The following is a 19,028-nucleotide window of genomic DNA, read 5'->3' on the forward strand; positions in this document are numbered from 1 at the left end:
GCGTTGATGTGGTCGAGTGCGGGCAGTTCCGAGGTGGCCGCGCGCACCGCCCTCGGTCTCATGCAGTCGAACACGTCGTCGCTGAAAAACGGACGGTACTTCTTCAGCAGAGTCTTCTCCACCATCCGTTTCTCGGACAGTTTGACGCCATCCCGACTGATGAAAGGTATTATGATACCGCCCACGGCCTCCCAGTTCACGGGATACGGCTTTTTTCGGTCGGCGCTGATCCCTTCGGTATCGTCGGGATCGAACATTTAATTTAATTTTTCCGTCGACTTTCATTAGCTCGACGTTGACATATTTACCAGAGAACAATCATATTCCTCTTTTCCATAACGTGAGCAAGTAAACTAGGGCATTCGCCCATTGCCGACTTCCGTCAAGGATTTTTTCTGGGTCACAGATCGACGCCTAATAAAATAGAACAACATTTGTTCTTTGACGGTTCAATAATCTTCACAAAAAACGACGACCATAACTGCAAAACATGCACGGAATACAAAAAACACCAAATCCACACAGTGGAGACCGATTTCCGTCGCGCCGTCTAGGAATTAAACGCGCAACGATTGCAGGAAACGCCACTCTAAAAATAAAACCGCCCAATAGATGTCGCTACGTTCACCAACGCTCGCAAAGTTCGTTTTGACGTCGCGCGGAGTTTGATTTGGCTGGATTCCTGACCAAATCGCATTGTTTGAGTTGTGTTTTTTCGGTCTGTTAAAACCGGGAGCGTAATTAAACACGAAACCGAATATAAATAATTTACTATTCAAATGAAGTAGGTGCAATATCAAAAAACATAAAATAACATTTCAAGCGTATGGACACTATCACCTTGTTACTTTAATTTAGTCGGCTAATTCGTCCAGAGGCCGATAGATAATGAGAGTGTTCATTTGTTATAAGTGCGTATGTAACGAAAACATTCAAGAGTTAGGTGATGATAGCTTGGAAACGTAGAGACACGGTTAATGTAAAAATTGGCAGAACCTGTTTGGACAATGGGGTGTGAGAATAAATTATCGTTAATTCAAATCCATAAGTCGTTTGATTTCTGCCCCAGTCGAAACTATGATACAAGTAATTTTTTTTTCAAAAAAACTTCAACAGGCAACTATAATACTTTTTATATAACGTTAGCTAGGAGGAATTCAGAAGTTTGTTGTATATCTTTTTTCTTAGGTATTGCAAACAGCTGCATTAATTATTTAGATTTATTTTAGCTCATAAACTCTCTATCAAAAAAAAATGTTTACTTTTAAGACTCTTGTTCATAATTCCCGTTTTATTTCCTTTTCAAACTATACATTTATAATTGATCTATAGAATATTACAGAAAAATACAGAGATTTCTTTAACATTCACAGATAGTCTTAAAAACACTTAAGATTTTTTAATAATCGTTAATTATATGATACGTAATCCATTATTATAATATCAAAACTTACAAATCTTATAATATATTTTACAAAGCAAAACGTAACAATATTTTTATGTTCCTGTATATTTGTTTTCTACAAATATGATTGCAACTTGCTTTGTCCACTAAACATTTATAATTTTTAGCTCCGAGTGACGTACAAGTACATTTTTATGAAAAAAGAAGAAACTTAAGAAATGTTACACCCCTTCTAATCTATTCTATACAGAGTGCTATACACGAATGTTCTGGATTCTTTCTGGGTCGGTTATTTATAAAATTACTCTTACGGAAGTTTCGCCAATGATCCTATTGCCTTCCTTAGAGCTAAAACAGCAGTATCACGGTAGCCTGTAGATGTTTCCCAATCGAAAAATTCTATACAGAGTTGTCCATAATTAATGTGGTACAGGTTAAAAGTTTTAGAATAAATAAAATTAACCTTAATGTCTGCGGAAACATTTTGCCGATTCGTATTCGGATTATAGGATCGACTTTCAATTTATTTTGAAGAGTTTTCTTAACCCGTCAACTCTCAGGCTAGAACAAAAAACGGATACATTTATCGCGATATACATCGCACCAGAATCTCTAAGCCATTTTTTCCAAACCAACAAATTGCGATCCAAAGATTACGTTACCGAACGCCGTGCGGGATTTTCGCTACTTCGATTGGCAGCATTGCGGTTCCCACCACGCGAACCAAGCTCCGACGTCGCTCTTCCGCTGTTTCAGCGGGCGCGAGTGAGACGGAATCGCGGTCGCACGCGCCGCGACGAATGGTCGTCAACGACGTGGAACGTGGAACGTATGTAGTCGATGTTTCGATTGTAGTCTGCGCGCAAATGGCGTATGACAACAACGGTTCGTCGGTCGGTAAATTCGGCTGGAGGGAGGTGTTCGATATGCAAGTGCCGTTCATCAAGCGCGACGACAAGGACTACATGCTGATAAATATCGTCGAGCAGGCGGTCGGCAAAAAATTCGGCGCGCACTTCAGCAACGAAGTGGCCGCTTGCGTGAAATTTCCCAAGTTCAATCTGACGGCCGGCGAGGCTGCGCTCTTCAACGAAATCAACGTCGAGCACTGCGACAGCATGTTCAGCAAAACGCCGTACACGACCGCCGACAGCATGGTGGAACTGGACGACGTACAGGCACTCGACGCATTCCTCAAGGTGGGAACACCACAAATGGTGGAATGTTCAATTGTCAAAAATTCCGAACGGCGTTCGGTCCCGCTCGGGAAAGTCTCGGTGAATTTCGTCTCGCGAGGGATCTCGATGTAGCAGACGGTCAATCCGAATATAATCCGGATACGAATTAGCAAAAGGGAGCTTGTTTTAAAGATACAGGACGTACATCCGGTGCTAAATCCGCACAAAAAAATATAGGCTAATTTTATCGAAGGGTACTACCACCGCATTCAAAAGGATATTTTTTTATTATATATTATATTTTATTTACAGCCACCGGCTAAGGTGAAAGTGGACGTTTTTCAAATCAAATTTATGAATGACAACGTCCAAAACAAATATTCATTTTTTAACAAGATAGGTAGCGTTTACACCCGATGATCGGAATAAAACTTATTATAAGCTGACTGAATTCTCTGTGCAATTTGTCCTAGGCAGTTGCGAGTGTGCCTTGTTATAACACACATTTTTGGGCTCCTAATCGCGTAAAAATGTCCTTATGGTGATACACAATTACTTTAAAAATTTTAAAAATTATTCCCAAAGCGTAGTATTTCCGCCATATTTTTTTCCCTCCACATTTCCTTGTATTTGACGTACAGTGCCTTGTCCAAGTAAAAGCCTATAATAATAACATTTTTGATTTTTATGACAAATTAACTGAATTCATTGAACTGAAATCATTGAAAATAAGTTTCAAATTTGATATCCCTATAAGAATCGCCGGTTCTAACCTGAACATTCTGTCACTCGATAACGTGTACGTCACGTCTGAGCCGCTGGCGGATCCGTTGTTACAAACCACCCACAGGTTGAATCCGAACGCCGTGCGGAAGTTTCGACCATTTGAACGAGATATTGTTCAAATGTTTATTTGTCCAAATCGTGTCGTGGTGTTCGTGAAAAAACGTTCCTCGATAGAGAATAATCGCGATTTGTTTACATTACGATGTATTTAAAACACATCTGTTCACATTTACAGTGAGTCAGGTTAAAAGGTTCAGTTGCATTTTAATTAATCAAAGAGTCAAACCTATAATAAATGTGTTTGTTTAATGGTTCTCAATTATTTTAAGTAAATCATTGGCGGTCATGGTAAAATTGTATTTAGGTACCTCTTACTCGGAAAGTCGCATACGGCGATTATCACGAATCATGAAAGGTTAATAAAAACGTGTGCCCAATCGTTCTCACAGCTAAAATTATTGATGATTTTTTAAGTTATTCAATAAGTTATGGTTGTCAATTAAAACACTTTGGATTACGCAAAAAATTAACCAATTATCTAGCATACCCAAGAATCGAAAAGTAAAAGTTAGCTAAGTAGTTGTCGGGATAACAAGTATGAAAAAATTGTGTGTAATACAGCGTGTGTCGAATCGTGTGCGAATTATGCAAAATATGTGCGAGTCTGGTGTATCTCATCTCATCAAATGTAGAAAACACTATTCTATTGAGACTAAGGAAGTTATAAACAATGTTTATTTCGCTCTCATTGAACGTGGTGCCAGCAAGCAAGCATCTTTAGGAGAAACGGCCAGATTGACGAAAGTTCCAACATCAACTGTATGGAAAGTTGTGAATAATCCCATTTCAGCGAGGAAAAAAAGAAGCGATGCTGACATTTTATCGAGTGTAGATGAAAGTGATCGAGATATAGGTCAAACAGAGGTCATACGCAATGTTACAATAAGGCAAGCGAGAGAGGATAAGACTTTGACACAACTGTAGTTTTATATCGTATATCTCTATTTGAATATAACAATTTTAAACTCATATAACATTACTAAATATTTCCGGGCTTTTGAGCCGTGGTCCCGAGATTAAACTCGACGTTTCGTCTACAACTGCGGTAGACATTTTCAAGAGCGGCGATGTGGTAACGGTCGAAGTGTTCTTCCGTACTGCTCTCCGATGACTGGTTGGTTGACTGGAAGATCTGCCGTATTTAAGCGCGCTGTAGTGGGCGTGACCTCGGTGGCGGGCTTGGGTTGAGCTTGTCTGGGTAAACACGTTGTTTTGTTGATGACCTGAGTCCATGTTTTACTGATATTGAGACCTTCTTCTTTTCTATTGAAATTATTCTGATGTTTTTGAATTTCAATAGCTTCTCTGAAAAGACGTGGATAAAAATGTGGTGTTTTGTCCAGTACCTGCGTGTCTTTGAACATGATACGATGGTCACCTTTGTAAAAAGCATGTTCTGCCACTGCTGATTTTTCCGTGTGTCCAAGCCGGCAGTTCCTTTTATGTTCCTTTAGCCTTGTTTCAATGCTTCTCTTTGTGGTACCTATATATACCGAGCCACAGGAACACGGGATGCGGTATATCCCTGGTGAAGAAAAGGCGTCCCTTGTATCCTTGGCAGACCTGAGGCTTTGTCTGATTGTAGTCGTTGGTTTAAAGACGACCCGAACGTTGTGTCGTTCTAAATGTTTACCGATCCTGTCTGTGACGTTCTTAATAAAAGGAAATGATACATTCCCTTGAGGTTCCTTTGTCGTATCTCTTGTCTTAGATCTTCTATTTTTCATAGCTTTTTGTATTTCAGAGGTGGTATATCCGTTATTTTTCAGGGAATCGGTCAAGTGATTAATCTCTTCACGTAGGTACTTGGGTTCGCTAATCCGATTAGCCCTTGTCATTAAGGTTTTTATTACCCCCATTTTCTGTCTCGGATGGTGATTAGATAATTTGTTCAGGTAACGTTCCGTGTGAGTGGGTTTTCGATAAACTTTATGACCCAATTTTCCATTTGGTCGCCTTTCTACCTGCACATCTAAGAATGCCAACCTGCCGTCCTTTTCTGTCTCCATGGTAAATTTTATTTTATTGTTGATGGAATTGAGATGCGCCAAGAAGATTTGAAGCTCCTTTTCGCAGTGGCTCCATATTACAAATGTGTCGTCCACGTAGCGGAACCAACACTTGGGCTTCTTTTGGGCAGTATTTAATGCCTGCTGTTCAAACTTTTCCATGAAAAAATTTGCTATGACCGGGCTTAATGGACTTCCCATGGCTACACCGTCAACTTGTTCATAAAACTCCTTGTTCCATTGGAAATAAGTGGTGGTTAAGCAGTGTCGGAAAAGTTCTGTGACATCGTTCCGAAAACGTGCAGATATTAAATCCAAAGTCTCTTTGACTGGCACCATAGTGAACAAAGAAACAACATCGAAGCTCACTAATATGTCTTTGGGTGACAATGTGATGTTTTTGATCTTCTGTATAAACTGCGTCGAGTCCTTGATGTGTGATGCTGTCCTCCTTATGAGTGGTTCAAGGAGTTTGGTTAGATGCTTGGCGAGATGGTAAGTCGGGGAACCTATAGCGCTAACTATGGGTCTCAAGGGTACTGCCTCTTTATGGATTTTTGGCAATCCGTATAATCTTGGTGGTAATGCCTCCGAATTGCTTAGTTTTCGCTGGATTTCTGGTTCGATAGATGACTTCTTGATTAACGTATTTGTTTTCTTTAGGATGCGGTTGGTTGGGTCCTGTTGCAACTTTTTGTGTGTTTTGGGGTCTAGCAGATCACCAATTTTCTTTTCGTAGTCTACGGTATTTAGTACTACAGTCGCGTTCCCCTTGTCAGCTGGAAAAGAAACTGCCGACTTGGACACACGGAAAAATCAGCAGTGGCAGAACATGCTTTTGACAAAGGTGACCATCGTATCATGTTCAAAGACACGCAGGTACTGGACAAAACACCACATTTTTATCCACGTCTTTTCAGAGAAGCTATTGAAATTCAAAAACATCGGAATAATTTCAATAGAAAAGAAGAAGGTCTCAATATCAGTAAAACATGGACTCAGGTCATCAATAAAACAACGTGTTTACCCAGACAAGTTCAACCCAAGCCCGCCACCGAGGAGGTCACGCCCACTACAGTGCGCTTAAATACGGCAGATCTTCCAGTCGACAAACCAGTCATCGGAGAGCAGTACGGAAGAACACTTTGACCGTTACCGCATCGCCGCTCTTGAAAATGTCTTCCGCAGTTGTAGACGAAACGTCGAGTTTAATCTCGGGACCACGGCTCAAAAGCCCGGAAATATTTAGTAATGTAGTTTCTGGCCGTGAAACCCTAACATCTTTCATAATAACATTGTTTGGAGATATTCTTAATATGATTTAAGAATTTCATATTATAATGTTTCGAACGATTTGGACAAATGCACATTATAGCATTCGTGGTTTTCGCCCATTTGAACGTTCGACACAATTGGCTACCATCTCCTCAAGGTCTGCTACCGCATGGTGTTCGAGAACCACAAGACGAACGAGTTGTTCGGGTTCGTGCGCGTAAACGGTGAGAACTCGGTGCCGTTCGTGTGGAGCGGTTCGAGGAAACTCGTCCCCGTCATCTATTTCGACGGCGAAGCGGAATTCTTCGAGGACCGGTCGGTCCTGCTCACCGACCGCTGGAAAATGGTGTACCTGCGGTTCTGCTGCAAAGTGCACGACATTAGACCGTCCCATTACAACGTGGCCGCGATGAAAGTCGTCGATCTCGAAGACGTGTACCCCCTGTTCCCAGCCGACACGAAATTCGAGGACTACTGGCCCGAGCAGATAAACGAGGCGCTGCTGAGCGCCAAAGGGGCCGCGAGGCCCCCGCCCCAAGACCTCGGCCCGATCCGTATCCAGAGCTCGTCACCGAAAAGCAGCTGGCCCAATTTGACGGTGCAAGTGTGCTCGTACCGGCCCGCGTCGAATTTGCGGCCCACCGACTATCAGATCGCGGAGGTGAGCGTCCTGAACGAACGTTTCACCTCGATCACCGGTTCGCCCAGCTCGCGCGCTTTGCTCCTGGTGTCGGTAAACGAGTTCCAGAAAAAACTGGCCCCCCAAGCCACGTTACAGGACGTCATCTTCCGGTACAAGGAGCTCTTCCGGACCTTTTACCTGCTGAATCCGGTCCAGAAGAACCTGTGGCAGCAGTTTATGGCGTCGCCGGTGCGGCTGCACGGACACTTCAACGACCTGTTTGTGGATTCGACGGACGCGAACGCGGTGGCCGAGAGACTGAGCGAGACCGCTCTATAGCCGCCCGTATACGGTCTGAGGGGGCGGAGCCAACGGTGAAAAGTTAAGTCGCGGGTTCGATATGTGTCGTGAGTAATGGACAACGCCGAAGGTATAGTTCGTGTCTCTATCTTCATCGTACTGGCTTTTGCCCGCGATTAACTTTCTGTAATTTTACAAATAAAAAAAGGTACTTTTTACAAAACTTCTGGACTCCTCCCGCATCCGTTTTTGCTGAGTCGAACTTGCTGACGTTTTGCCGACCATCCTGTTGGCTTCTTCGGAGCTTGACTGAAAGTGGCACATGTTTTACTCTGTACCTGCTTATCTAGTGTTTGGGGGGGATGACTGATTCCCATATTGGTGACAGGTAGAGATCTGAGTCGCGGTTAAGATTGTTAGGTTGTTTATAGATTTCTATAGACCCTCGGATTTTTCGTTGGTAGATGAACTGATTACATGCAAGAATTTTAGTTTTGTCGAATAAAATTTTATGTCCGCTTTGATGAGTTTATTTGTCTTAGTCGTAAGGCCCTTTCGTGTTCTTTGAGTCTAGTCAGCAAAAAACTGAAAATTGGGTTCCCCTTATATGGATAATTGACTTTACCTAGAAGGCTGTGTTTCAGCTGCCATTTTCTTTCGCCCGACCATACAGTCCGTATGGACTGCTAAAACTTTTCTATTTTAGATTTTCATACATTGTACAGGGCGTTCGATATATTCTGTTTCATATTCAGACATGCAATAAATGTCTCAAATTTGCAACTATCGACTTCAAATTTAGCGGAGAAGTGAAAGTCCACACCCACATCTATACCGTAGAAACTGGAAGCAATCTAGACTTGCCTGTTTTTTTTTTAATTTTTAAAATTTTTGTTTTGTTATTTTTTCCTCCAGAAAAAACAAAATATCAGGAAAACTATTAACTTGATCGCCAAAATTATTTTACTATTTCAAGCATCTTTTCAATTATAGATAAAAATCTAAAAGACGTTGTTCGAGATATTTGAAAAAAATCCGAATGAAAATCACCATTTCTCGCCCTCAATCTAGACGCGATTGATTGATTTGCGCTATTGGAAAAATTCATATATCAGGAAAAATGGGAGATCCAGGGCTATTACCCCTATCTCGGGAATTGTTTGAATTATACGCATTGCGTGTGCGGGTAAATTATTGGCGATAAATGCAAAACCGTTAAAGATGGGCACATAGGCAAATATCGTTTGATCCCCTAACGGAACCTATTTAAATTGGGGGGGTTGGGGGTCCGGGAAATATTTTAAAAAAATTAAAAACTGCGTTGAACTTTTATTCTTGACAATTTCTCAAAAATCTACAGGGTGCGCCGCAAATTAAAAAAAACTGAAAAATGGGTCCCCCCCATTATTGAAAATTAGAAAATAACTGAAAGACTATGATTCAGATCTCACTTTATATTGCGATATAGCCCGCATAGACAGCAAAAACTTTTGCACGTAAGGTTTTCACCTATTGTACAGGGTGTTCCCGATATTCCGTGCTAAATGAGAAATGTGTTAAGTGTCCTAAATTTGCAGATGTCAACTTCAAATTTAGCGGAGAAGTAAAAATTCGTATCCACATTTAAAAATTAAATTAAAAAATTCTTTAACCGGCAGACGCAGAAGATCCAGTGCAATAATATTTATTTCTGCCATTTTTTCGATTATATACAGGGTTTCCAAATTATAGGCGTATATAAAAGACCTAGAAAATTGTTCTTTTACAGAATAAATTATTAGCCACAAATCAAAAATCGTAAAAAATATGGTTCAAACTATGCCGCTCGGGATATTCGAAAAGATCCATATTGAAATCGCTATTTCGGGGGCTGGCAAGACGCGATGACGTCATTGATTATTACGGCGCACTGCGTGGTTTCAGAAAAAACTTATTTTCTCGAAAACCATTTATTAGTTTCAAAAAATTCTTGTACCAGGACGCGTGGAAAATCCAGGGCTGTAACCTCTACTTCGAACAATGTTTGTATCGTATACAGGGTGTGTCGTTTATGGGCAAAAAATCTAAAATATCCTAAAAATTTCCGTTTTTGTTGGTAAATTGTTGGCGATTAATGAAAAACCGTTAAAGATGGGATAATTTTATTTGAATAGTATCGTCAATTATACAGGGCGCGAGATATTTGAAAAAATATCATTCGACCACGCATTATTTGTGCGAATTTTTATATTTACCGATGTTTGCTGTAACTTTGAAGCTTGACGAGATGAAGTTGACCCGTGGAACAGATTTGTTTTCATCTTCTTCTAGCTTCTTATGCAGTTTATCCAAGGTAATAAGATCGTTTTATAAGTTTTATTGGGAAGGGCCCTTCGAAAGCCAACACGATGAAGATTGAGACAAGACGGTACAGTGAATTCTATAAGTTCAAGGACCTAGCTAACCGTCTAGCTCCCAGTATATAGTTTTATTTGTCGTAGTTTTAAGGCTCTTTCATGTTTTTTCGTCTTAGTTGATCTTGTTCGCCCAATGTATTTTTGCCACATATGAATGCTGTAAAGATTCTTCTAGTGGTAAATAACGTTATATTTCTTAAAAACTTTTGATACGTGATGTTTTGAGCTAATGGAAAGGCAGCGATGACAAGTGTGGGGTTGTGTTCGGGCCTTTGTCTATTGTGTGATGGAACGTTTACTATCTCTAATGTGAAAATTATTAGAGAGAATAACAGATGTAAGGTGTTTTAATTCTGGGTTGACTCTGTAAACCAGCTGGTTGTTTTGGGTTCCCTTAAAGGTTCCTAGAAAATAACCCTCCAGCATTGAAACGTTTTTAATTCATACGTAAATAAAGAAAACATTTTTCTATTTTCTTCTCTAACAACGCGGAGTGACATGTATGGAAGAGTCACAATGTGATACGACTGATATACGGTATAATGGAGATGTCTACCATAATCGAACTATTTTGTTTTAGGTTAGGATACAGACAGATATTGCGATTTGACTAATGTGTTGGGTCTGATTGATAAGAATATTTAAGAATCGGAGGGTATTTTAAGGTGTATAGAGTTCAAATGGCGGAGGGCAAATAATAAAAGTATCATTTACGTGTCGATGGTTTTCTTCTAAAAGACTACTATAACCCAAAACCCATAACTAACATAGATAGCCTCTCTCTCTTACTTGACGCTCCTATACGTGTAGGAAAAAAAAACTAAAGTCACTACTGTGTTCAAGTCGGAGACAACATTACAAGAAGAAAGAAAAACCGTATCCTCTAAATTTCTCTTGAATGCGGACAGCCACATACCGGGCAAATGATAAGACCCTGAAACGTTGGATTTGAGGGACATGGGTAACACACAACTAGAGGTGGAATCCAGCAAGGAATCTAGAAACAATGGAAATATGGAAATGGCCACAAACTGGCAACCCTTAACAGAGCCGCAATCTAGTATGCACGATCTGATGGTGGTGGAAGTTCTTATAGAGGCAAAGGCTTATTGAGCGATGTAGACCTTTCGATCTCCCCTCCTCCTCTGCAAGAGCATTGAGGAAGTACAATAAAGTCTGTTCATAGATATAACAAAGTGACTAACTGATTAAGTAAAGACCCGGGCAAGCTGTAAGAATGAAATATGACCGTACTTTGCTTAGAATTTAATTAGTTGGGGTTTTGTTAGGAAATATACTAAACAATATTTATTTATTTATGTTTAAATCTAAAATAAAATTACAAATTATTTTTATTACCTACTTAAATTACTTAAAATTATTCACATAATATATCAGTATCACTATCGCTATCATCGCCGGTTCTAATTATTATTTGCAATATGGATATACGATTGTTCTGCCTTTTCTGCGTAACTTTGTGGAGGGATGTTAAAAACTTCGGTTTCTATAAGTTTGAGGACATTGGAGTTAACAGTGGCCTTTTGTAGGTTCAAGCTTTGTAGAACCTCAATTAATTGCTTTTTGGTATAATCTTCGTGAAAATAAATATCATTATTATACATGTAGTTTTGGATTGTTGCTTTTGTGTATGAGGAAGGGGTTTTAGTCAACTGTCTACTGTGATAACTTGCATTGTTCATTACAATGACGCTATTAGGAGGAATGTTTGGGACTAGTTTGTTTTTAAACCAACTTTCAAATAAATCAGCGGCGGTGCCTTCATGGTAATCCAGAGAAGAATATTTAATATTTTTCGCAGACAGAGAAAATCCATTTGGAATCCAACCATTTTTAGAGGCAGCATGCAAAATAGTTATTCTTTTACCTCTTTTTGGTGGCGTATTTGTTTGAGTCAACCCAACCCTTTTCCGGGGTATCATAAGTGCCGAACCAGGTTTCATCCAAGTAAATAATTGGCCTTTGTTGTTCTCTGTAAATCCTAACTTTTTCTAGATATTTCAGTCGCCATTTCCGAATTCTAAAAGATTCCATTAAAACTTGCCTTTTGTCATTTTTTTTAAATCTAAAACCCATGTGTTGAATACACTTCCATAAGGTAGTTCTGCCACATTTAACACCGGTTTCATCTTTTTCAAGACTCCTAATTAAGTTATCTAATGTAGGCACGCTTTGTTCCTCGTATAGCTGGTAAATTTTACGGCGTATTATATCTTGATAACTTTCACCTACACTCGAGAAAATGACGGCATCGCTTCTTTTTTTCCTCGCCGAAATGGGATTATTCACAATTTTCCATACAGTTGATGTTGGAATTTTCGTCAATGTGGCCGTTTCTTCTAAAGATTTTTGCTCGCTGGCACCACGTTCAATGAGAGTCAAATAAACATTGTTTATAACTTCCTTAGTCTCAGTAGAATAGTGTTTTCTACATTTGGGCGGGAGCATCTTCTGAGATACACCAGACTCGCACATATTTTGCATAATTCGCACACGATTCAACACACGCTGCATTACACACCAAATAAAAATGATTACTAATAAACTTAAACTAAGTAGTATACCAAACCAAAGAATATTAAACACTGGTAGATATAAAATTATTTTCTATTACGGACCACACTTTTACCTGAAATGAAATCCCGAAACTTTAAGTAATAATTTTGTTGCATCGTATGCAAATGACCACCCTTGGATAATCCCATTCAAAAGCAATTGGTCACTTTCTTATATCTATGAACAGACCTTACCTTTCCTCTGCTCTGTTATCGACTTTTCAGCCGAATTTTCACAAAAGATCGACTTATTAAAAGTAATTCAAACCGGCCCCAATTAGGACCCGCGACCGTGGAAAAACGGCGAACGCTAATAAAATAGAGCTTTATTCTCGGATTTCCATACATATACAAATCATTCAACAATTCGACGTCCTCGCCGTCTATGTACACTGAAACACCGCGCGCGCACCTTAGCTCCCCGATTAGCTAGACCAAACTGGAGGCGCCCAAGGCCTCGGTCGCGTCCAAACTCGGCGAGTTCCCTTTGGAACTGCCGTACACTTTGGTGGAGTACCCCGAATCGTCCCGGTCGACGCTATCGATCATCAGGGTCGCGTCCAGCATCCTCGAGGAGCCTTCGATCGGGTTTTTTGACTCGACGTTGTTGTCCAACACGCGTAATTTGGCGAGTCGCGCGCCGACGCCTCCGTCGTAAAATCGCGCGGCACCGGACGCCGCCTCGTTCTGGTAGTACCGGTACTTGCTGGTGCTCGGCTGCTGGTTGTACACGTAGACGATGGGCTCGACGTAACGCGCGCCCGCCTCCACGTTCGCCGTAGGACTATAGAGGCCGCTCCTACTCCTGGGGACGCCGGCGTCCACGTTCTCGTAATCGACCAGGTTGGAGTCGCCCATGACGCCCTTGCATTGGGGCACCCGTAGAGCTTCCTCGTCGTCGCTGCTCTCGCTGTTATTGGCCGCCGACTGCTGTTGGATCCTAGCCACCAGCTCCTTAACCGACGGCCTCTGCTCCTCCGCTTCCAGCTCGTCCATGCTCCTCGCGTTTTGTAGCTGCGTCTCGTCCCGCTTGTCGAGCATCTCGAGACTCCGCGATCTGGGCAATTGGGGTTCCGGTTCCCGCGACGCCGTCGCTCTCTCCGAGCGTCGTCCGTGCCCTCCTCTGCTGAGTTTCTGCTCGAGTCCCGCGACCCGCTGGTTGAGTCTGACCTGCGCCCTCATCAGCTCCTTCTTGTCCCTCTCGATCTTCGCTTCCAGGTGCCGGAACAGGGGCGCGCAGTAGCACGTGTAGCCCACGCTCACGGGGCCCTTGCAGATGTTCCCCGCGAGGTCTAGGTAGTACTGCTCGCCCTTTTTCAGCGGCTCCTGGGGCAGCGAGTCGAGTCTGGGCGACGGGAACGCTTCCGGGTCCGGGTAGTAGTGGCAGCCGTACGGCGACCAGTGTTTGGTCTTCTCCAGAAGGGGCGTCTCCGTCTTGTCTGCAGAATTACCGTTTCGCTAGTCGTTTGGGTAGCGGTCGCCGTTTAAATTTCGGGATTTTCTTAAAGTAGTCCCGCCATCTGGCGGCTAACGTTTTTATAGGGAAGTTTGACAGTTTGACCACTTTGCAACTGTTTTTTTTTTTTGGTGAAAGGTAAAACAGTCAATTTTGAATAGTTTACGATCATTTGGTTGCCGAAAGTCTTCGAAGAAATTAGAAAAACCAACCGTCGACAATGCTATAGCTCTCGCCGATCAGTGCATTAAAAACGTTGATTTGATGAGCCATCCACCATATAGTCCTGATTTAGCACCTAATGTTTTCGAGGTGCCCGACTCGATGGGGTTTTATCAAATGCAAAAGTGTATTGATCATCGGGGTGAATATTATGAGAAACAAAGTCATATTTGTTGGTATAGATAGATAGATAGATAGATAAAACACCTAGTTAGGCGCAAAATGATGACTGAGAAGAGTGGATAGGATAATCAAGTAGACGACTCTTGACGCTGTCATCCATTACGTGGAGTCACCAGGCTTGTTGTAAAGCTGAGTGTTTTGTCTACAAGAAAGCACTGCGAGGCTACTGGATGATGTAGGTTAGCTTCCTCCATGTATGAATTCAAGAACGTGAGAGTTGTATTAATACTATTAATATCAAAGGAAAGGAAAATTACTTCAACGCATAGTTGCCTGTGCAGCTCGGACCGTTGTAAAGAAGCCATGCTTGGGAAATAATAATCATTTTTGGGACAAACGACTCTTAGAGCTGTTATCGATTACGTGCAGTCACTAGATGCAAAGCTAAGTGTTCTATTTCAAAACATAGATGCATACTATTGTATTGAAGCCATGCTCGACGAATCACATCCATCTCTTAGGGCAATCATGGTCATTGATAACTTGGAAACACTACGCTTGATCTAAGTGTTCTGTCTAGGAGGAAGTGCCATGAGGCCAAGACAATGAAAGTTGAATTAGTAGTATTAATACCAAATTCATTTCTTGGGGTAATCAAAGCCTAAGCGTTGTGCAGTGGGTTAGAGATACAACTCCGGAGAACATGGCAGTTGTATTAACAAATCTGGCGAAACACAGCACAAAGGGCGATAAGACCTTAACGAGATTACCTTTGGCCGTCTTGGCGACGAAGCGGACCTTGCTCTTTGACCTCTTCCTCCCCTTGGCCTTCTTGTCTCTCCTCACGCAGTCGTCCAAGATGTCGACGATCTCCGCCAAACCTTTCCTGACGGCGATGTCTCTGGCCGACTCGCCCTGCTTGTTGCGCACGCTCCTGTCGCAGCCCGCCTCCAGCAGGATCCTGGTCAGTTTGCGGCGGCCCATCGCGGCCGCGATGTGCAGGGCGGTGTCGCCGTTTTTGTTGCGTTCCGACACACGCGCCTGCGCAGAGATCAAGATGCGGGTCACGCCCGCGTGACCGTACCTCGCGGCCGTGTGCAGCGCCGTATCGCCGTAATTGTTCTGCAGGTCGGGGTCGCAGCCGGCCAGCAGGAGTTCCCGACACGACTGATTGTGACCGTTCTGGCAGCAGAGGTGGAGGGCGGTGAAACCGCCCCCGTTCACTTTGGCGAGGTCCGCCCCCGACGCCGCTAACAGCCTGGTCGTGCGGCTGTAGCCCTTCCACGCGGCCTCGTGCGTAGCGGTGTTGCCATGCTGCCGGACGAAACGGCAACGGTGGACGCTCTTTTCCGTATCGCACGGGCACTTACCACGGCGTCGGTGGCGTCGACGTCGGCGCCGGCGGCCAGCAGGAGACGCGCGACGTCTTCGTGGCCGTCAGCCGCCGCCCTCTGGAGGGCGGCGCAGCCGTCAGCGTCGGGTCCGTCGGCTTCCCGGGGCGCCGCGACGCTCAGCAGCAGCCGGACGACGGGGGCGTGGCCCGCGGCGGCGGCCAGATGGAGGGCGGAGCGTCCCGCCTCGTCCCTCGAGAAGCGCACGCCTCTGACGTTGCCCAGGAGACGCTGACAGGCGGCGACGTCGCCGGAGGCGGCGGCCGCCCGCAGCGCCGCCGCCGACGGGGGCGACGGCGGCGACGGCGAGCCGCCCGCGCTCATCCGCACGGCCCATTCGACATCCCGCTATCTGAAACGGGGGAAATTTTAAGTGCGACGTTGCCAAACTGCCGTAATATGCTTTAATACGAGTTTAAGTTAAGTTTAATTAACATTTTCTTATTACTAAAAACAATTATTTTTTAATAACATCTATTCGCTACGGTTGTTTCTTGTAGAATGTTAGTCCACGCTTCCTCTACTGCAACAATAAGCTCTGGGATCGAGGTTTGCTCGATCGGATTGAGGTCGGGACTGCGTGCTGGCCACTCCCATAACTCGAAAACCGACTTCTGCAATGTAATCTTGCACTATCCGTGCGGCGTTGCATTGTCATGCATAAAAATGAATTCTTCTCCAATGTAGTCGACATATGGTACCACGTGATCTGATAAAATATCCTCGATGTATCAAATCAGGGTTGGTTCGTTAGACAGACTTGACCGTTTTTAAAAATAATGATTATTGTCCAGAAATCGAATGATAATTATTTTTACACGGCTAAATGAAATGTTAACACACTATATGTTTTTGAAATCAGAAAAAAGAAGGTATACGATTTAAGCTAATATTATATAGGACATTATAAGGGGTGTTTTTTTTAGATGTATAGAACTTTAAGTTGCAATAAAACAACGATGGATTATTCGATTGACATGAATTTTATTTATCCGAAAGATAATCTTGTGGCATTACATTTTAAATATGATTTCTGGCGCTGATGTAGTCAAATCTGGACGTCCAATTTTCGATGACTTTTTCCAACATTTGTGGCCGTATATCGGCAATAACACGGCGAATGTTGTCTTCCGAATGGTCAAGCGTTTGTGGCTTATCCGCATAGACATAGCGCCACAGAAAGTAGTCTAGCGGTGTTAAATCACAAGATCCTGGAGGCCAATTCGCAGGTCCAAAACGTGAAACTAGGCGGTCACCAAACGTGTCTTTCAATAAATCGATTGTGGCAAGAGCTGTGTGATATGTTGCGCCGTCTTGTTGAACCACATCTCCTGGACATCATGGTTATTCAATTCAGGAATGAAAGAGTCAGTAATCACAGCTCTATACGATCACCATTGACTGCAACGTTCTGGCCATCATAACCATAAAACCCATCATCAGCCCATAAAGCGCACCGAACAGTCAGTTTTTCTGGATGTAACGGTGTTTCGACATACACTTGAGGATTAGATTCGCTCCAAATGCAGCAATTTTGTTTGTTGACGTAGCCATTCAACCAGAAGTGCGCTTCATCGCTATAGAAAATTCGCTTATGAAAATCGGGAACAACGGCAATCTCGTTTTGGGCCCATTTGCAAGCGTTGTTCAGGCGTTAGTCTATTCATGATGAATTGCCAAACCAAACTGAGAATAAATCACTTGACAGCTGTTAAATCGGTCGCCATCTTGAACAGTAATGCCAACTTAAAGTTCTATACATGGAAAAAAAACACCCATTATTAAAAAAAATATATTGCCGTCATTCTGACAGCCTGCGATCTTCGTTTGCTTTTTCCGACATTTATATAAGATGATGAAGCAAAAATCTTCAAACTTTTGTATTTACACTTTTTTTTTCAAAATTAAACTTGTAGGTGGGTGTCAAAATATAATGAATTACCCTGTAGGTCAAAAATATGCACACAAATTACGAAAATAACGAAAGGAAAGATCGATCTAAGAAATGATATTTGAATATTTGGCATCAACGGATGAACTACAAAGAACTATAGCTGCACCAACAGACCGATTTAGTATCTATGGTCCCCGGTCCACCAAACTGCAAACTTACAAAATGGCAGACGGGTCAGCACCAACCGTGAAAAAATTTTAGTACCGCAAAACGCCATCGTTTTATGCCCCAATCGTAAATTACCGGCGCAGATACAATATCAAAGACGCGCTTCTATATTTCATCTGCTTTTGCAAAGTCGTAAATTATTATATTTAAATATTTGGGGCTTGGCGTCGGCAGACCATAAAAAATGGTCCTTTGTTAGCGTGTTCGAGATGTCCCGTTTCGCAGAAAGACGTTTCCGACTGTGCAATAAGTTATTTAATAATAATAAATGTTTTATTTGCCAAAGCAATGTACAGTCATTCGGAATACTAATCTCGACCTCAATATTGACAAAAAGGAGGATGAAAGTCAATGTAAGAAAGGTCACGATGTTCACAAGCAAGGGCTTATGATTAAACGGACAGCACTAGACAGAATGTATCGTTGATTACCAATAACAGGCTATAAAATGGTGTATGATTAGTTGTTGCTAATTGTCGGTACAATTTGCTTTGACATTATTAATCGGAGATATGTTCTGTCTTTCATTTATCGATGTTAATTTCTGTTCTTCTTCCTTCATTTTGTTTTAAAAATGATTAAAAAAAGAAAAAACAAAAATAACACCTCATACAATGTGTGAAGTAGGTGACCAACAATACCTTTTGTTAGCTTATTCAAAGTAAATAACATAAATTGTAAAAATAGCAGTTAATACACTCTCCGGGACGACACCGGACTTAATAATTGAATCTAGTATAAGGAAAATTAACCCTTTCACACGTGTATATATGATTTTTTTTTCAAAATAAATCTGCAGCCGGGCGTTGACGCCGTGCTTTTGGAAACACCCTGTATAAACAATCACAAGAATCTATTTTGCAGATAACTTTATAATAAGGAAAGTTTCAAAGTTTAAAATTCACTTGAGTAAAAGAAGAAAAGAAGAAGTTTGGTTACTATGATTAATTAAATTATGTTCCATGTACACCGTGTCCAAATAAAACGATCCACTATACGATGTGGAAACTCATAGGAGATACGAAAAAAAAAAGATTCGTACAAATGTCTCTTTCACTCTCCTGAAGATAAATTGAGGTTACGTGTTTCTTTTTTCATATTTCGATT

General features: G+C 42.1%; 2 protein-coding genes across 2 annotated transcripts in view; one reads left to right on the plus strand and one right to left on the minus strand.

Annotated features, from left to right (window-relative positions):
* The first annotated feature begins 2,058 nt into the window (after positions 1 to 2,058).
* On the plus strand, positions 2,059 to 10,746 carry LOC132699742 (uncharacterized). Its single transcript, XM_060666615.1, has 2 exons — positions 2,059 to 2,604; positions 6,871 to 10,746. The coding sequence occupies exons 1-2, from the start codon at positions 2,206 to 2,208 to the stop codon at positions 7,672 to 7,674; spliced, it is 1,203 nt and encodes a 400-aa protein (XP_060522598.1). The 5' UTR covers positions 2,059 to 2,205; the 3' UTR covers positions 7,675 to 10,746.
* Positions 10,747 to 12,921: 2,175 nt separating this feature from the next.
* Positions 12,922 to 19,028, minus strand: part of LOC132699741 (ankyrin repeat domain-containing protein 6-like) — a 37,841-nt gene continuing 31,734 nt past the window's right edge. Inside the window, exons 2-4 of the mRNA XM_060666614.1 lie at positions 15,779 to 16,151; positions 15,179 to 15,722; positions 12,922 to 14,046 (exon numbers count right to left, since the gene is read on the minus strand). Coding sequence (XP_060522597.1) covers positions 13,037 to 14,046; positions 15,179 to 15,722; positions 15,779 to 16,123 — 1,899 coding nt within the window. The 5' untranslated portion in view covers positions 16,124 to 16,151 and the 3' untranslated portion in view covers positions 12,922 to 13,036. The remainder of the gene's footprint in view (positions 14,047 to 15,178; positions 15,723 to 15,778; positions 16,152 to 19,028) is intronic.

Source organism: Cylas formicarius, unplaced genomic scaffold, assembly GCF_029955315.1.
Source record: "Cylas formicarius isolate icCylForm1 unplaced genomic scaffold, icCylForm1.1 PGA_scaffold_3__17_contigs__length_32017465, whole genome shotgun sequence".
In the NCBI taxonomy this organism is placed as follows: Eukaryota; Metazoa; Arthropoda; class Insecta; order Coleoptera; family Brentidae; genus Cylas; species Cylas formicarius.